Genomic DNA, 16409 nt, shown 5'->3' on the forward strand with positions numbered 1-16409 from the left:
AACGCCCCGAGTAGGACACTACATTACTGCGACTCATTGAAACCAGCCGTTTGGATCCACCAGCTACAAAAATGGAGTTTGTTGGAGGGCAAAGTGGAAGCGCAAGCTTAAGGTTTATTGTTTTTGGTTGAAACAGTACATCGATCACTACTTTTATGGTGTAAATTGACATTCATTAAATCCTTTGTGTCCGGATATACTTGTCTTGCTGGATCTCGAAGTTTTCAAGCTATCTTAGCTTGCTAGCGGCTAACAAACAAACCCTGCCCGACACCGCAAGGGGCACACTTAAACGTGACGTCACACTGGAAGGGTCCATAGCAATGTTAGTTTAATGCTAGCAAATAATGCATTTGTTTGTTAGCATTAAAAAAAAGGCTAAGCTAGGTGGTTGTTTCAAATACAGAAAAAGTTTTTCAGTAAACTTCAACTGATAATGTAGAAGTTCTAAGAGTGAAATGTGATTGAGCGATGCTGCGTTCAGGGCCCTCTGTTTTGAGGAGGAATTAGCTGGCATTTTTATGCCTGCATTTCCAACCTCTTTTGAAAGAGATTTCTTTGGTCCTGATTAATTAATGCGATGGGCTACCACTTTCATGCACACATCTGAAAGTACACATTTGCTCAAATTATCTTTAATTAGTATGCATTTATATGAAGACACTGATCATGTCAACGATTTCTCCCGTTATAACAACGATAGCAAATCTGCAACACTGAATTTCTATAAAATCTCTCCAAGTGTTGTTAATTAAATGATCACTGCTTCCTAGGAATTCACAATGTCCCACCACCTGGGGAGCTGTTTTCAGAAGAGCCCCACGAGCACTAGACAGTGACGAGATGAAGCTTCATTTCATTAGTCAGGCGACTGTGATGTGTTCACGTCATCTTCAACATGCAGTATTGAAGAGGACACAGACAATATGTATATTTTTTTAAATTTGGAATCTCTCCAACCTTATTATAAGTAGGCTAAAATAAAATTAAAACTGGCGGGGTTTTTTTAAATATAGAAATGGTTAAACATGTCGCTCGTTATGCTTCGGATATATATACATTTTTTTTTATATTAGGCCTATTCCAGTAAGAAATTAAAATATTAAATTATTTCCATACTTTTCATGAGTTTTTTTTTATTTATTTTTTTTTATTTTTTTTTTAAGGCCTTCAACTCCAAACGGCGTGCGTGAGACAGAAGTCAACTTTCGTGTTCGTCTGATAATTTTTAATTTCGATTGTCTTTTTTTGTTCACGTGACTTTAATGTATAAGTTTCTGCTTTTCTTGCGGTGTGCGCGTTCGAGCGCATTTGACATTTTGTTGTCATCACTGAGAAAACTATATCACGTGACATTATTCGACAAGCTTCAGTCTTTTTTTTATTATTTAAAACGTTTGTATTATTTTGTCAGCAGCAGTTTGTTAACCTGATAATATTCGTTATTGTTAACGTATTTCGTTTTATAGTCGTATAGACAACACTTAAATAACACGTCAAATTATGTGCCGGAATGGATTAAAAATGTGTCTTTACTATTTTTTTTTCTGTGACAAACGGTTGAGTATGATCTGACATTCCTGCTGTTGAAATGGAGGGCGGGGCATTATTTTGACGAGTTAACCGTTTTTAATTAATTGGTAAATGTACATGAATTTAATTGAATTCATAGTTGGACTACGATGGTGGTGGAATTATTTTTTTACTCTCGACGTTTTGAGGCCTTGGGAGCCTGATCTTCACAATTGAATGTTTTACATTATTTGTTATGGGTCGACTTTGAAATTCCAAGAAATGGCTGATGTTTAAAAACAAATCGGATTTGAATAAGTTAAAAAATAAAAAATAAAATAAAAGAAGAGGCTTTTTTTTTCATTGACACGTACATTGACATTTAATGTTTGTCACTGGAAGTCACTGAGCACACTTGGATTTAATTAAACTAGCAGCTTCTTTGTGGTGGTGTTGGGGGGAAATCTTGTAAAAATGATCCTCATCATCATCATCCTCGTTTCCTTTTTTTTTTTTTTTCCGTTCAAACATTATCCCCTTGTCCCTTCAAATGAGAACATTATTGTCTGTTATTATTACGAAAAAAATTACATTTCTTGACTTTTAAGCTTTGGCCGTTTTTTTCCCCCAAGAGCGAATGAAAGGAGTTGCTATAGAAGTGGTCGAGGAGGGGCCAGTTCTCCACAGTTGTTCTGGATCTGGATCTGGTTCTAGGGTCGGCTCTGCTCCAGCTGCTGGTGCTGACTTCTGATTGCGAAGCGGCTGACGTGCACCGGGATCGGAACCACGATCTTGGGGTTCCGCGACGGCTCCCCGGACTTGTTGTTGACGTTGCCGGCCTTGACCCGTTTCCACTTGGCGCGCCGGTTCTGGAACCAGATCTTGACCTGCACCTCGCTCAGCTTGAGCGCATGCGCGATCTGGGAGCGCTCGGTGAGCGACAGGTACTTTTTGCAGTGGAACTCCTTCTCCAGCTCCAGGAGCTGCTCGCTGGTGAACGCGGTCCGCCGCCTCCGGTTCTTACCCCCGCCGCCACCACCGCCTCCCGGTGGGCCCGAACCGGAGCCGGCCGAACCGTGGAGGTGCAGGCCGTCCTCCAGGCCGGCCGCCGCGGAGCTCAGCATGTTGTCGTCCGAGCTGTAGTCCGCGTCGCTGTCCATGGAGAAGCTCTCGTCTCTGCGCGCGCAGTCGTCCTCTTTGGACTCGTCCGGACTCGCGTGTCCTCGCGCTGCGTAAGAGCAATTTCAAAAAGTACACATTTGGATCAGGACTTCATTTCCATGAATTTCCATTTCCACTTTTCAGTCTTTTTTTTTTTTTAATATGTAGACCTACTGACAAGCTGGACTGGTCGCCATGCAGCGAGTCAATAATAATAATAATAATAATAAATACAGAAAATGTCCTTATAAATTACAAATTCAATGTGCATGCATGATAATAACAATAATTAATAATACAGATTTACTTTAAACTGGAATAAATACAGAAAATGTCCATAAAAATTACAAATTCAATGTGCAAGCATGATAATAAATAATAATAAATGCAGAAAATATCTTTAAAAATTACAAATTCAATGTGTACGTATGATAATAAATAATAAATACATAACATTTTCTTTAAACTGTAATAAATACAGAAAATGTCCTTTAAAATTACAAATTCAATGTGCATGCATGATAATAAATAATACAAAATAATAAATACATAAAATTTTCTTTAAACTAATAAATACAGAAAATGTCCTTTAAAATTACAAATTCAATGTGCATGCATGGTAATAAAAATAATTATTAATAATAATAAATACAGAAAATTCTTTCAACTGTAATAAATACAGAACATTTTCTTTAAACTGCAAATTTAAATTTAAGGTGGAAACATGATGTTGATGATAATTAAATCGATTTACTTTAAAAGCAAAAAAATAACAAAAACTTTAAACTAAAGTGGAATATGCTATGATCAGAATTCGTACCTGCGTCCGCGTGTTCTTTCGCCGCCACCGTCGCTAAACTCTTGGCGTCCTCGGCGTGCTTCCGACCCGCGTCCTGGTGCTGCTGGCTGGGCGAGAACCCTCCGGGCAGCGAGGCCATGAGCGTGGAGGTGAGAGCCAGGCTGGAGCAGAAGCCGCCCTGCAGCGCCGGGATGTGCGGGTGCGGGTGCTGAGATGGGTGTCCGGCCGGCTGCAAGGAGGGCGGCGGCGGCGGCGGAGGCGGCGGCGGCGGCGGTTGCAGCATCACCGAGCGGTACGGCATGAACATGGGGTAGCCCGTGTACACGAAGTGTCCCGGGCTGGGCTGCGGAGGCCCGCCGATGAGAGAGTCGATGCTGAAGGCGGAGCTGCTTCCGAGTGGCCGCTGCATCACCACGAACGGCGGGCTGGACGTCGCACTCATAAGGAACGGCGACGACGGACGGACGACGGAGCACTGAGCGCGGCGGGCGGCGAATTCAGGGGCCACGGAGCCCCACGCGGGCTTTCAGGGGAGCCGGCTCGGCTTGGGTAGAAACCCGAGAGGCTTCAGGGGAGCCGGACGCAGTCGACGCATTCCATCCGAGCCGCCTTCAACTTTCACTGAGGTCCTCCCGCCGCACAAGAAGCGCTCGCCTCTGTTCCACACACACCCGCGCGGTCCGCGGACGTTTTGCGATTCCAATTTGCGCTCCCCGCTGTTTAATTGCGCCGGGTTATGCCCCGCCCACGCCCCCACAACGCCTGCCGATGATTGGGCTGGAGTACTGATTACGTCACAACTCGCGCACGGCATGGCTGAGTGACATTTCACACAGATTTTTTTTTTTTTTTTACTTTTCTGCTGTTGTTATGCTGCATTCGAGGGTGGTCGGAAGTCGGATATATCCGAGTTGTTTTTTCCCAGTTCCGACCTGAAAGCTTCGAGGCGAAAGTAAACAACCGAAATGGCGGATGTATAAATTGCTTTTTAATTTGGTCCTCAAAACTAATTTCGACTTACCGAAAAAACTTACCTTCTCGCAATTTTGCTTCATTTATTGTTTTTTATCTCATTTCATAAGCATTCCATAGTTTAGTAGTTCACCGTACAATGTCATGCAAGGAGATGGCGACATACTGTCACGTAAGTTGCGTTATATGTGAAGTTATGTCGAATATTTGTGAATGAAAATGGCGTTGTGTCATGGCCTGGGTCGCGTGCGCCAGAGTTCATGACCTGTTATGTGTCTGTTTAGGTACTGATGTAACAAGTGTCTGTTTACAAAACGTGATGTTTGTGATGTTAACCTTTAATCCTTTAGGTGATGTCGGGACCTATGTGATGTTGTTCTTTAGTCTTTTACGATTCACTGTCTGTGGGTGCAGTCTGAGAATTGTGTGTGGTTTGCCCGATTATTGTCCAACTGTCCTGTGAACAGCGTCTCTGAGTTTCTGCCTCTCGATGTGAATAAATGGAGAAAATCTTATTTGTGTCTGCATTTGGGATCCAAACCTTTCAGTTCACAACACTTTGACACCTACTTTAAAAGGCAGTTCAGTATTTTCCATAAAGAACATTTCATCAATGTGCTTCCCATTGACAGCATTCAAATACATTTACAAACAAAAGAATTTCAGGCATTTAAAGAAATACAAATACTAAAATGACAAAAAGAACTTACAGCACAAGCACAAGATTTTGGATAAATTGGTTTTAAAAGACCTTCATCAACTCATTGTCAATTTTAAAACGTGTGACATTTGAGGTCGCATGCACGTGTTGAGAAATTTCACAGCGATGAATACTCCAGACTGGTTATTGATTTCGTGAAGTTGCACCTCATCCATCCTTTTTTTTCATATTTGCTTATATCCTCATTCATTTCCCCATATTTATTAGGCCATGTTCATTCTTGAGCACCTCTGCCCTTGTAGTGCTTTCGTTTGAACTTTTTCATTCTTTGTGTTGACTTGTGGCACAGTGAGCTAATGGTTAGCACATCCGCCTCACAGTTCAGGGGTTGAGGGTTCGAATCCAGGCTCTGGCCTTCCAGTGTGGAGTCGGCATGCTCTGCTTCCTCACACATTGCCAAAACATGCTTCATGAAGACTCAAAATTGTACGTAATGTGACTGTGAATGATATGTGGCTTGTGATTGGCTCATCTGGGACCACTTTAAATGAAAATGACTCCCCACATATACACGTCCATTGCATTTAGAGCCGTCAAAATTCATCGACAAACTGATTTAATAATTGAGGAATCGTTGGAGCCATTTTCTTTAATTAATTTAAAAGTGTCCAAATCCTCTGATTTCAGCATAGCAACTGTAATTTTGTTCACTGATTTTGCAAATATTCTGTTTTTATACTAGAGATAGACCCATATGTTTTTTTCGGGGCCGTTTTTTTATGGTACCGATTATTAGTAGTCAAAGACACCGATAACCGATAATTGGAGCCGATATTCATTTTCACTAAAAATGGCAAATATTAGCTTCAAAATTTGGAAAAAATACAAATTCCAGCTTTTCTTCTTATTATTTTTTTTAAAGCATATGTTTATTGAGCAACTTTTAGATTTAGTAAAATATTGGGATTCATTTTTTTTTGTTTATCTTAGTTAATAGACTTTTTTGTTTGTTTGTTTGTTTGTTTGTTTTGTTTGTTTTTTAATCTAACAATTTGTGGAGTCTCCCAGCGGCAGTAGCATGTTTTCAAAAGTTAAATAAAAACAAGCAATTGTTTTCTACACAAAATAAAGTATTCCAAAATTTCAAAATATCGGAATCATTACATTTTTACATATCTTCATTTTAATTTCAAACAAAAACAGAAGGTGCAGAGAGTTCCCAGGGTCTGCAAAAATGAAAATGAAAACGTACTTTTTATTTTATTTTTTATTTTTTTTAAATGGCTCTATTATCGGCCATATGATTGTTCAAAATGGTCGATGCAGATATTTGTCAAAATGTTGAATATCGGTGCTGATAATTGGCCCAGTCGATAATTGGTCCATCCCTATTTTATACTTTGGAAAACAATGACCGAACCGGTAACGGGTACATAGTACAACAAAAACACTTTTCTTTTTTTTTAAATCACTGTATGAATACAAAGTACGAAATAAACACCAATCACTGGTTAATAAACAGTTGGAAAAATACTTTTGTAATACACTTGAATGCAAAATTAAAATGAATCAGATGAATCGATAGATTAACCGATTCCAAAAATATTCCATAGTGACAGCACTAGTTGTATTTAACTTTTGGAAAGTGGCAGTATAATCCGGGCACTGCTGCAACCCGCAAACTCCAACTCGGAAGGCCGAATTGAAAATGTTCTGTTTAAAACACATCTTACATCTCAACTAACAGACTTGAAGTGTCAGTCGGCTTCAAATGGTCGCCAACGCCAAATTATCATATGTATCCGCATGACCTCCGACCCCAAGCGGATCTCCCACTGGAGTGGATGCTCCCCCCCTCCCCCTGATGGGCCGAGTCAAGGGCACGCTTGAGCGCCCCCCCCCCAAAGGGTCACTGGGACACGATGTCATTAACGGCGTCCTGATGTGTGGTGACATTAAATAGCAGTATTTTTCAATTAGCGCTGACAAATTCAATCAAAGTCGCATAGATTAGCGGGAACGAGCCGCGGCTCATTTACAGGCAATTTTAATTGCGCGGCCATTAGACGAGCCCGAGCGCGGCCTCGCTCTCATTATCAATCATGCGGAGCATCAATAGTAAAAGGTTGGAAGGGAAGGGGAGGGGCCAGCGGGCCCACGAGTGAGTGTCGGCGTGCGCGCATGGCGAGCGCGCACGCCGACGCTCGGCTACACTCCGCACAGCGGCTAATAAATAGTCGCTTTTGTGCTTATAAATTATCCAGTTTAATTAACAACAGGGATTATGATTGGACGATGATTTAATTAAACCTTTCCCGCATGCAAGGAGAGTGCTGCCTTCATCCATTATGGACAGAAAAGGGGGGAAGGGGGCGGGGGGGTGTCAGAGGGTACTGGGGGGCAAAATGTAGGCACAGCCCTGAAAGGAGCGACTTACCTGGTCGCATCACTGTATACATTTCAGTGGCGCCTTCACTTATGAGTTGAATTCCCGTCAAGCAAAACATTCGTAACTCAAATCATCACATATCATTCAAATGAATGGAAATGCCATTAATCCATTCCAGCCTCAAAAAAATAAAATAAATAAACACTTTTTTTTTGTTTTTTCCCTGTAGTGGAAGTCTACGGAAGCGTATTGCATTCAATTGAAAAAAATAAAAATAAAATCCTGTTTTTCTGACTAATTTTTTTGGGGAGCTTTGTTTTTTTTCTGAACATTTTTTTTCTGTTTTACTGAATTTTTTTTTCTGTCACAAAAAAAAAAAAAAATCCAAAAAACAGAAGAAAAAAAATTACTACGAAAAACAGGGGGGTGGGGAATATTCCAAATAACAGAGAAAAAAAAAAATATTCCAAAAAACAGAGCACCAACTTCTGTTCTTCAGAGTAATTTTTTTGGACCTCTGAACTCCAAATGACTTGTTGCAGACCACTGACATGTATATATGACTGGATAGCCCACACACGCCAGTGCAAGCTGTTGAAGTCATATGGCGGCCACCTTGTTACTCCCACATCACAAGCAGACTACTGTAAAAACTATACGCTATACATATATGATGATGAGAAATATACAGCTCGTAGGCAGTTAGTATAAGGCCGGAGGGGGCTGGGGGGTTTATGCCGGGGCGGTCACTATTTTTTAACAAGGAAAAAAAAAAACACCCACCACGTTTTTCTGAATTTTTTTTTCTTCTGTTTTTTGGATGTTTTATTATTTATTTATTTATTTTAAAATAACGTTTTTCCCCCTGTTTTTTTTAGTTTTTTTTTTTCTGTTTTTCAGATTTTTTTTTATGACAGAATAAAAATATTCAGAAAAACAGAAAAAAAAAATACTCAAAAAACAAAGCTCCCAAAAAAGTTAGTTAGAAAAATAGGAGACTTTTTTTATTTTCAAGTGAATGTAATACGCTTCCGTAGAAGTCAACGCAAACATTTTCACAATAAAATACCTCCCCAATAAACACAGTGTTACGATTAATATTGTGTTTGTGGAATATAAATTATGAAGCAAAATCCACGCGTTTTTAATCCATCTCAGGGGCGGCCATTTTGTTACTTGCTGTCAACTGAAAATGACATTATACTGCCCCCCGGTGGCCAAAGCAAGTCTACCAGTCTTTCTATTCTATGTCATTAGCATGAATGTATGTGTTTTTTTTGTTTTTGTTTTCTAAAGTACAATATTGTAGAGCGGTATTTTACTTTTTAAAAACATAATACTTTTTTTTGCGAGGCCAGAACTAATTCAAGGAATTTCCAAATGCAGCATTAGGCGCCACTGTACATGTTAGCGTTAAGTTAGCAAACCTTTGTAAGGCAAAGTTGTGTGGTTTGGTGAAATACATGTGTATTTTTTATTTTTATTTTTTTTTAAGTTTGAAAGTAACTTCAACTAGAAACGGTAATTAACAACTTGAAGTTTCTTTTTTTTTTTTTTTAAGAAGAAGAAGAACTGTTCACTTCCTTGTTAAGTTCGCTGCCACCATCCAGCTCTTGCATCATAAGTTTGTGGTCAGAAGTCAAAGCTAAAAAATAAGCTGAGTAAACGCTTGCATTTCAAAATTTGCGCACTCGTAAGTTATTTTGGAATAATTGATAATTATTAATTAATTCTTATTAATAATAACTTTCTCCCCACCTCTGCTGGCGTTTCAATCTACCGCTAAATGGCGTCTTTGCTCATATTACCGCATGTAAAGTGGCGAGGACGTGGCGGGAAAGCCATTAGCTGGCCCGGCCGGCTGATCAAAACAGATGCGTGAAGGCTCAGGCGGGGTTGGAGGCGGCGTGGGGTGGGGTGGGCGGGGTGGGGGGTTGTCTTCGCCCTGAGCACTGGTGCCACTCGCCGCCCGCCATTCAGTGAAAGCGTAGCAGCGTGGCGGCATCAAACCGTTTTTCCATCAAGCTTCCAAATGCCAGCTAGGCCGCGTTTCGTCATACACGTGCCTCTTGAATGCCGCCACACGGCCAAAAGACGCTTCAGGCTTTCAAATGTGAGTCAAAGTGCACATTTACTGTAGATTGCGAGCCTGAACACAAACACGCTACCCTACTTTTTACAAAGTGCCCCCTGGAGTCTCGGTTAGCCTTTTGCGAGACGCACATACCGATAATCGGGCCGATTTGGAGCCCAATCGCCTCCCTTTGAGCAAATTCTAGTAAGTGTTAGTAAATAACAGTCCATATAGTCCAAATAGTCCATTTTGATAAAATTGAATTTTTCAGTTGTTGGAATGTGTGATTTTTCGGAAAATCATTCATTGATTCGTTGCTGTTAACATTAATGGCAAATTTAGATTTTGGGTGAAATATTACACTGACACTGTCAGGCTGTCCATTCCGTTTTTTTTTAAATGACTTCCAGTTAACCCGAGACAACAACAGGGGTCGGGTTAGCGTGGGGTTTCTCACCTTTTAAAAACGAGTTAAAGATTTTCAAATCTTGTCATCATCAGGAAGGCTTTTTAAAGCAACAGCTAACAAGACGTTGATGGTCAGTCAGTCATGTGACTTGAAGGTAGATAAAATCATTTGTCAGTGCCTCCTACAGGTCGATCATAGGCCACATGTTAATTGCTGTGGGAACACTGTCTCGAAATCAGTCCTCCCAACCTTTTTTATTGAGCCAAGCCACATGATTTTCATGAGGAAACTCTCACACACGCCACCAAACAAAATGTCACGAAAAGTATCTGATATGGTCTCAATTTACTGCCGAAGCTACTTATTTGGTGTGAAATGTGGGACTGTTGAGTTGAACACAAATTAAGCTATTATTCTGTTGTATAATTGGCAACAGGTTCATTGTAGTTTCTGCCATATAAGAGAATTGAAATGATCTACTTGTTGTTGACGATGGATGCATTATGTGTTGTAAAACCCCTAGCAAAACGTACGGATATGCAGCCCCATATCATCAAGGACTGTGAGAATTTGGATGTTTTCTCTTTGTAAATCTCACTGGAACGGCACCAAACAAAAGTTCCAGCGTCATCACCTTGTCCAATGCAGATTGGTGACTCATCACTGAAGATAACCTTCATCCAGTCATCCACAGTCCAGGACTGCCTCTCCTTAGCCCATTGCAGTCTTGTTCTTTTTTTGTTGAAGCGTCAATGATGGTTTCCTTTTAGCTTTCCTGTCTGTAAATCCCATTTCCTTGAAGCCATTTTGCACAGCTTCCTCCCATTTCTTCATTTGTCTTGTTGTGCATTTTCTGTTTTCAAGCCATATGGCCTTTAGTTGTTTGTCTTGACGCTTAGATGTCGTCCTTGGTCGACCAGTACGCTTGACTTGAACAACTTTCCCATGCTGTTTGTACTTGGTCCAGATCTTCAATACAGCTGACTGTGAACAGCCCACATCTTTGGCAACCATACGTGTAGAGTTACCTTCTTCAAGAAGTTTGACAATCCTGTCTTTGGGCTCAACAGACATCTCCCTTGTTGGAGCCATGATTCTTGCCAATCCACTTGGTCCAGCAGCCCTCCCAAGGTGTGTTAACTGCATTGTTTTTAACGAGCAGATGTAATTTGAGGCAGGTGCCCAATTAAGGAAAGGAAATTGACAGGGTGTGTCCTTATTTTCTGCTCAAAATGGAGTGATTCCATATTTATTTCCCTGCACTTGCTCTATAAAAGTAACATTTACTGACCCGAACAATGTTTTTTCTTCATTTCTTTTAGTCTTTCTGAAAGCCAAGATGTTGCACTTTGGAATGACCTTACGACTGTTTCATGCTTTTTATCTAAGTTTGATCTACAGAATAAAACTTCTGAGTGAGTGCTCGTCCAAGACTGCTGATTCCAAACTTTTTGCTAGGGGTTGTAGCCGTAGGGGTTATCATGGCGCTGGTACAGCTGGTCGTGGTGGCGACGGTTTACGACATCCATCATCGTGCGTCAACTTTCCAAAAAGCAGCAAGCAGGTGTGCATTGCCCTGAATGACTGTTATTACAACTTAGAACACATCAGCCATCCCTCCTCCTTAGGCTGAAAGCACGTCAAGGCGCTCTGCTCCACCTTTGACCACTGGCAGCTAAGTATACACTAGCGTTCGTGTTCAACCCAAAGAATTAGAGACGTCCGCGCCAATGACAGATGGCAGCTGAAGCATCCAGACGCTCAAGCAACGATTTTGAGACAAGTTAATTTGATATCAACTTGTCTCAAACGCTGGTTATCCAATTATCGCCCACGGCCTGCGTCGCACCAAATACGACGCGAAGAGCCAGTAGCTAAAATTGGGTTAGCGCCGCCTCGTCCCGCCGGCTTCCGCTGGTGATGAATGGTTCTCCTTGTTTCAACGTCTTTTTCTCAGAAAGAAACGTCTGAGCTTCAGGTTGACGTCCGAGCAAGCGAGCATGTGACCGTTCGCGTTAACAAGGTTGCTTGCGCTCGGGCGTCCGGAGGAAACGTTAACGGGCACGTTGACCCCCCCCCCACCCCCCATGCATGCTCACTCAGGCCTTTTGATGGAACGGTGAGAGCTGGTGAGAACGAAGCAAGTACAAGCGTCAACCCTTCCCTGCGCCCGATATCATGAGCCGGCTAAGAGACAACAGCGCCGCCGCTAATGAGCCCTGGTGGCGTAATTAGCGACTCGCTCGGCACTCGCCCCGCTGCTCGCGGCTAATGGAGTGAACGAGTTGAAGAAGGAGCTGTTAAGACGCGGTGTGGATTCTACATCTCCGTGTGAAACCTTCCATTTTCATTTAGCCCGGATTGGCTTACTCGCCATTTTGTCTTCATGTTTGCTTACAGCCCGGATCTACACCGCAAGTGTAAATCTAAGTGGCCATTATTCGCGTGCAATAGGAAACCAAACCCTGCAGCAAATATCTAAAAAGCATGCGGAGCTGTTAACTCTTTTACTACCACACGTTATCCAAAAAACAACCCCGACAGTGCCAGCCGATTTCAAGTATTTTAACTAATATTGTGTACTTTTACTACATAACATTGGTGGGTACCACATGAAAGATCGCATTCCATTCTTTCATTAGGGAAAAAAAAAAAAAGTCTTTCTAACTTATTCCGTTCTTTAGTAATCACCATTTGAAAATATGTAATTTGAGAAAACAAGCTTTTTGTGAAAAGATACATTTTCTCCACAACAGTGACTTTTGACACTAATATTTTTTTTTGTTTGGTGACACTCTGTGAATTAGATTAAATGTAACAATGTAACAAAGGCTTTGATCATTCATGTCATTCTTGAAAACGTTCTATTTCGTCAGATTCTGTCATGTTTCATTGTAATTTCATACACCTTGAGCCCATTGAAAGATACAATGATGCCATCTGCTGGCCATAGTTAGTGGGTGTTTTTGATTCCACAATCCATTGACCAGGCAGCATTGCACTTAGCACTTCACATTGATTAAAAAAAAAAAACGTTTATGGTGGCATACATCGTTATTTTAGTCATCGTTATTAAACTTTTTTGGCGGTCAAAGAGTTCATGTAGAATAAACAGTTTTGACCAAGTTATGTTAATTCTCTCGCAGTCATTTTCACTGAAGCAACCATCTTCAATCCGGCTGTTTTACTCGATTTTGACTGATTTTGCAAGGCCCACAGCATATTGTGTTCTATTGCTATAAAAACATGGAAGCTACCAAAAGAAATATTAGAATCTCTTCTTTCATCAGGAAAACAAAAAGTATATTTCTACCTGTTTTCGTTTCGCGGCAATTAGCTTTAGAATATAGCTACGCTTCATCATTATTGACAAATCTGCCTCGAATTGTGGGGAAATTAGCTTGTTTTCAACATGGCCCTGATTGATCTCTTATACTCTGCTGCTACCTGCTGGCCATTTTTGTAATAACTACCATCGCTTTACCCGTTCTCTGCAGTTCAGTGGCTGCATCAAAGCCTTCTGTATGCTCTAGCATTAAAAAATAAAATTAAATAAATAAATAAATAAATAAAAAACTATAAATACGTCTTTGGGACACATAAAACATTTAAATAGAACATAATTATACGTTATTGGGAGCAAATAAGTTAATACCAGTGGCATTATGTGAAAAAAATAGTGCTGTCACTCCTAGAATCTATCGATTATTCAATCAATTAATCGGCTAAAATGTGCTCACTTTGGCCACGGCATGAGTCGCCTATCCTGCACTATAACAACTTAAGCGCCTATGCTCGCATTAGCGATTTTGTGGTACAACTGCAATGATGCTCCAGGAAGCAGAGGACAGAATCAAATCAGGAACAAGAGTGATACCAGTCCACCAATCAGGAGCGAGGTTTCGCACAGCCAAATTTGCATCTGCCACTGATCGTAGTTTGCGTTGAGTCTCCGCCCAGAAACGTCCCGGACAGGCCAAAACAAATCCTTCGGACTAAACCTTTCATCGACGTGGCCTTACCACCAAATTTAAAAAAATAATAATTTTGTCATTTGAACTATACAGTGCAAAATTCATCCTACTTGTATTAGCATCTTTGTGAAATCAAATGTCCCACGCGCTTTGCCTGATAAGAATCCTTCCCATTGTGGAGGAATGCTGGGAGACGAAATGAAACGGGAATAGCAATTTAGGTGTGTTTGATTTGTTCACGAGTGTCACTTGTGTGTGATTGGTGACGGGAGGCGGAGTTAGGCAATGGCCACGGCTGGCAAGGTCAGCGAGGTGATTGGTCGTATGATCAAAGTAGGGAGGGGTCTTGCTGGGTCGAGGTCGCTGCTGCCGACGACTGGTGTGATTCATTCACACAAACACAGTCACGCAATCGGCAAAGAAAGCTCATATGTCCAAGCGACTGTAGCTAATTGCTTGTTGATCTGTTTGCGTCTCTTTGAAACAAACCACTCAAGTGAGCAGCTCCCCCTCGGATGATAGCTCAGTCCAGAAGTAGCTACCGCTGGTAGTTGTCATTATTTTTTCAACGTGAGGCTGAGTTTGTCTGGACTGGAGGAGAGCGGTATCTTCTGCTAGAAAACAGGTTAAGGGCCATTAAGTGGCAGCTGTTGGGTCAGCTGGTGGCTAACCACGTCGTCAGGGCTCCTCTGGAAGTTGCCTCCTCCTTCACACTTTTGTAGAGAACACTTTGGATGTGTTTTGGGTTTTTGTCTTGAATAAGTGACACCAGTAGCTCAACGTCAACAATAACGGTCTTGGACAATTGAGCATGCTGTGAATCTCTTGGGAAATCTTCACTTCAGGTTTTTGTTCAAGATGACTTTACTGACGGTTGCTAGTTGGTTGTGTTGGTTAGCAACTAATATTGTTTGCAATATTCAGTTGTAGGTGGAAGCTAAATACTGTAAGTCTTGAAATTCTTTTATTGTCTCAAATTACTATGAAAGACTTTTGGTCTTACTTTTCAGAGCCAATTTGAGAAGCCTGATGGCTGTCACATTGCTCCAATGCTTAGTACATGGCTACATACTTTTCTATCTATGGCAAGTTACTCAAAACAAGATCTGTTCCTGACAAACCACACAGCTAACAACACTGATTAACAGCGATGGGAAAAGTACTGACATTCTCTACTCAAGTAAAAGTACAATTACTTGGATAGTAAAAAAACTTTGGTAAAAGTCAGAGTACTCAGTCAAATCATTACTCAAGTAAAAGTAAAAAAAAAAAAAAAAAAAGTAAAAGCTCTGAAATGTACTTGACGAGTAGAAGAAAAAAGTATTTTACCAGATGTTTCTTCCTATGTCAATTTGAAAGATATTAGCCAGTGGAGCAAAAAATGGGGTATTTATACCAATCACAAGCAGGGATGTAGTGGACTGCGTGTAACGCATGATTGGCAGAGCCAGGATGCATTGACGGCTGTTTTTTCTTCAAGGTCAAGTATTTTAATCGTTTTCATTTGCATTTAAAAACGAAAGTAATGACTTTATTTTGAAAAGGTATCAAGTAAAAAGTACAGATACTTATGTTAAAATGGAATGTATAAAAGTAAAAAGTAGTCTAAAAATTAAAGTACCAGGAAAAACTACTCAAGTACAGTAAAGAAACTTCCAACAGTATTTGTACTTCCCATCTCTGCTGATGTAGCACCAAACTCTTAGAGCAGGCATTCGCATAAAGCCAGGGAACGTGTTTCCGGAGGGCTGTATTGGAACTCAGCTCGAACAAAAGTAAAGCACTAATCATCTTCCACATTCTCTTCATAGTACCGTTTAATGAGGTGGCCTCTGTACTCTGTATCATAGCATACGAGTCGATTTCGACAAGTCACATCTTGAGAACACAGATTTTCAAATGCCAACTTGGAAGACAGTTCAAGTCATGTGCAGTAGCCTACTTCAAATCAGTCCATTCAAGTCTTAGCCAAGCAAGTCGCAAGTCCTAAAAATGACTCCGACTGGAGTCAAGTCTTGTGACAGGAACACTGTACCTTCTGGTACACCAAGAGGAGCTGGAGCAAGATGATAGATGGAGCAGGCGACGATGCAATCGTGGTCGAGGTCAATTTTAGTTCAGTGATCACTCAACGAGTCACATCAATTGTGGCCAATCAGCTGATCAATAAGGCCACGTTTACAGGAAGTTGTATTTCAAAGCCGTTACAAATGTATTTACCATATGGTCTGAAAACCGACTCAACCTATAGCAACACAACGTCAGACGCCTCACTGAGGAGATGTTTGGCCTCGGGGATCCATAAACGCGAGTATGAAGCACACACACACACAAAGCAGCACTAATTGCACGTCTCCAGGGAGCACAACTGGAGCGAACGCTGTGGCGTCTTCTTGCTTAAGGGTCTTTTTAAGGCGACGGGGGGCAGTGACGTGGACAATCGCTGAATAATTCGATT

General features: G+C 41.1%; 1 protein-coding gene across 1 annotated transcript; it reads right to left on the bottom strand.

Annotated features, from left to right (window-relative positions):
• Nucleotides 1–1166: 1166 nt before the first annotated feature.
• On the bottom strand, nt 1167–12040 carry gbx2 (gastrulation brain homeobox 2). The gene is made up of 2 exons (XM_077513970.1): nt 3494–12040; nt 1167–2740 (listed from the first exon to the last, which is right to left on the bottom strand). The coding sequence occupies exons 1-2, from the start codon at nt 3912–3914 to the stop codon at nt 2223–2225; spliced, it is 939 nt and encodes a 312-aa protein (XP_077370096.1). The 5' UTR covers nt 3915–12040; the 3' UTR covers nt 1167–2222.
• Nucleotides 12041–16409: the final 4369 nt, after the last annotated feature.

The sequence above is a fragment of the Festucalex cinctus genome, chromosome 2, assembly GCF_051991245.1.
Source record: "Festucalex cinctus isolate MCC-2025b chromosome 2, RoL_Fcin_1.0, whole genome shotgun sequence".
NCBI classification, from domain to species: domain Eukaryota; kingdom Metazoa; phylum Chordata; class Actinopteri; order Syngnathiformes; family Syngnathidae; genus Festucalex; species Festucalex cinctus.

Bases quoted from the DNA above. Each gene is read 5' to 3' on its own strand.
- gbx2 (XM_077513970.1), bottom strand. From the start codon at position 3,914: ATGAGTGCGACGTCCAGCCCGCCGTTCGTGGTGATGCAGCGGCCACTC. The intron at 2,741-3,493 runs GTACGAATTCTG...GCTCTTACGCAG, and splicing joins GAAAGAACACGCGGACGCAG to CGCGAGGACACGCGAGTCCG.